A 3,288-nucleotide genomic window follows, 5' to 3' on the forward strand; every position below is an offset into this window, starting at 1 on the left:
TAACTTAAAATTTTTGAAAGTGTGGCGGTGTTTGGCTAAGGTTGGTCTACCTGATTTTAAACAAGTAACTGTTGGACCCAAAACTTTTGATGCTATTTTCATTGGTTATGCTCAAAATAGTGTTGTATATAGATTTATGTCTTTGAATGATAGTTTTATTTGTGAATCCAGAGATGCGGAATTTTTTGAGCATGTTTTTCCGTTGAAAAATAATATGCCTAGTAATGTGCCGAATAATGCTTCTACATCTATGTCTGTTAATTCTCATATCGTTCCTTCTTCTAGTGTTACTGCTAATGAGCATGAAAATAACCTTAGAAGAAGCAAGAGGCATAGAATTGAAGCTAGTTTTGGTCCTGACTTTATTACTACTTTCTTGACTGAAAATATTGATCTTGATGTTTTAAGTGACGAATTAGTGTCAATCTATTTAATAGAAGAAGACCCTAAGACATACAGTGAAGCAATGGGGTCAATAGATGCTAGTTTTTGGAAAGAGGCCATTAAAAGTGAATTAGATTCTATAGTTTCTAATCACACTTGGGACTTAACTAATTTGCCTAAAGGTTGTAAACCCATAAGTAGCAAGTGGATATTTAAGAAGAAATTGAGACCTGATGATACAATTGAGAAATATAAGGCTAGACTTGTGATTAGGGGTTTTAACCGAAAGAAAGACATTGATTATTTTGACATGTATTCTCTGTGACTAAGATAGCGACTATTAGAACTCTTGTTGCTTTGGCCGCTATTCATAATTTAGTGATACATCAAATGGATGTTAAAACAGCTTTCCTAAATGGTGATTAAAGGAAGAGATCTATATGTCTCAACCTGAGGGATTTGTAATCCAAGAACAGGAGAATAAAGTATGCAAATTGAGAAAGTCTTTGTATGGTCTAAAGCAGGCACCTAAGCAATGGTATGAAAAGTTTAATAGCACATTAATGGATAATAGTTTTATTGTTAATGCATCTGATACTTGTGTTTATTCCAAGATAATAGGATCATATTGTGTTATTTACGTTTGTATGTGGATGACATGTTAATCTTTGGCCCTAATGTGAATGTCGTTAATGAGACTAAGAATTTTTTGTCTTCTAAATTTGAAATGAAAGATCTTGAAGAAGCAGATGTGATTTTAGGGGTTAAAATCAAAAGAACTTCAAATAGTTTTTCATTGTCTCAGTCTCATTATATTGAGAAAATGTTGAAAATATTTAATTGTTTTGATGTAGCACCTGTGAGAACTCCTTATGATCCTAGCATACACTTGAAAAAAATAAGGAATCTAGTATTTCTCAAACTGAGTATGCTAAGATAATTGGTAGTGTAATATTTTTCATGAATTATACACGACCTGATATTGCTTATGCTGTTAGTAGATTGAGTACATATACTCACAACCCTAGTAGTGAACATTGGAATGCTCTTCATCGTTTGCTAAGATATTTGAGAGGTACTATGGATTGGTGTTTGCGTTTTAATAAATTTCTTGCTGTTTTAGAAGGATTTTATGATGCAAATTGGGTTACTGACAATGATGAAGTTAGCTCCACTAGTGGCTATGTGTTCACTTTGGGTGCAGGTGCTATTTCATGGAAGTCTTCAAAACAGACTTGTATAGCACGATCTACTATGGAGTCTGAATTCATTGCTCTTGAGTTGGCAGGGCAAGAAGTCGAGTGGTTGAGAAACTTATTGGCGGACGTGCCTTTGTAGGGAAGACAAGCTTCACCAGTTTCTCTACACTGTGACTCACATGCAGCAATTGGAATTGCCAAAAATAGTGTGTACAATGGAAAAAGAAGATATATCCGCATTAGGCATGGTGCGGTAAAACAGTTGTTGAAATATGGTGTTATTTCCTTGGAATATGTAAGCTCCGAAAGAAATTTGGCGGATCTTTTAACCAAGGGTTTGGCAAGGAGAGTTATCCTTGAAATGTCGAGGGGGATTGGGCTAAAGCCCATGGATTGAGGAAGTATGGTGGATACCTATTTGTGGTTAAACAAAGCCATATGAGACCTCAATATGCACTACATTTCCTATCCCTATGGCATGTGGTAGTGCTTTATAAGGTTAAGCTTATTTTGCTCTTAATGACTCCATAGCCTTAAGGTAGTCTATGTATAGATAGGCTTGATGGAATCACCTACGTGAGTGTAAAGGTGCGATCGCCTTTTATGAAAGACTTGGGATGTCTTTCTAGAGCACTCATGAGACCCAAGGTATGTATATGACCATAAAAGCACTTTGTTAGTATCGCAGAGTTTGCATAAATTAAGGATATAATATGTGTTGTGGGGGGTCTCAGCTAATGTCCATTCAGTTCAAGAGTACTTCACTTTGTGGATGTTAGTTGTTGCCTTATTTCACTACTTGTCAATTCAAATCGAAAGATATTGACACTTAAGTACATGTTCCTTCTTTTGCTCAGAATTGTTCTATTTTTGTCTTTGCATTAGTGGGGGATTATTGGAATTATTCATAATGCAAAGTCAAAAATTTCTTTTTGAAATTCCATTTACAACCAATAGTCATAAGTTTATTTATTTATTTTTCAAATGTCCTATCTATTTCCAAGTGGCCTCTTGCATGAAGCTTTAAAGCCAAGTGTTGAATGGCTATGCAAATCTACCATATGTCTTCATGCATGGAAGACAAGATACACTTGTCAATATTGAAGCCAAGTGGACTAATATAATGGGACAAGTGTCAAAAGACTCTCGACACTTGTCATACATGCAACCTCTTTAATTGCCTATAACTAGGTTATAGATTAGCCATCATAATCACTCAATCTTAACCAAGAATCCATCTTGCTAATCCTTACTTTTCTTCCTACAATATTCTTTAATTTCTGTAACAACTACAGAAAATACTTTCATCTTCTCTTCTTTCTGGGCAACTGTTTCGTGCAAATTCTAAACTTCCAGCCACAAGTGCATGTGTTTGGAGGTGCTGTGGAACCTTGGGAAACGACCGGCCTTAACGATTTGCACCTAGTCGTGGCTTACCACGGCACAGTATTTTTGATAAGTTGTTCTTCTTTCCTTCTTGTTCTTAGTCATTATTATCTACTCATTTTCCTTACAATAAGTATATATACATACAAAGAAAACAAAAGCCTCTTCAACATCTCGTTTTCAAGATCTTCTTTTTCGAGATGTTGCAAAGATAATTTGCACATGGCCATTTCAACCCCCATATAAGAATTATTTGAAAGTTGCAAGTTATCCATTTACCATGTAATTGGAAAACCCTGATAGTTTCTTTTTTAATTCT

The 3,288-nt window shown here is 35.1% G+C and overlaps 1 protein-coding gene across 1 annotated transcript; it reads left to right on the plus strand.

The window, feature by feature from the left end:
- Nucleotides 1-824: 824 nt before the first annotated feature.
- On the plus strand, nt 825-1,722 carry LOC142170152 (secreted RxLR effector protein 161-like). Its single transcript, XM_075231981.1, has 3 exons — nt 825-922; nt 1,006-1,147; nt 1,267-1,722. Exons 1-3 carry the CDS (start codon nt 825-827, stop codon nt 1,720-1,722), a joined length of 696 nt encoding a protein of 231 aa, XP_075088082.1.
- Nucleotides 1,723-3,288: the final 1,566 nt, after the last annotated feature.

The sequence above is a fragment of the Nicotiana tabacum genome, chromosome 16 (assembly GCF_000715075.1).
Source record: "Nicotiana tabacum cultivar K326 chromosome 16, ASM71507v2, whole genome shotgun sequence".
NCBI lineage: Eukaryota > Viridiplantae > Streptophyta > Magnoliopsida > Solanales > Solanaceae > Nicotiana > Nicotiana tabacum.

Excerpts from the sequence above, each read along its gene's own strand:
- LOC142170152 (XM_075231981.1), top strand. The coding sequence starts at position 825 with ATGTCTCAACCTGAGGGATTTGTAATCCAAGAACAGGAGAATAAAGTA. Across the intron at positions 923-1,005 it reads AAGCAGGCACCTAAGCAATG|GATCATATTGTGTTATTTAC; the intron begins GTATGAAAAGTT and ends CCAAGATAATAG. Across the intron at positions 1,148-1,266 it reads AAGCAGATGTGATTTTAGGG|CATACACTTGAAAAAAATAA; the intron begins GTTAAAATCAAA and ends TTATGATCCTAG.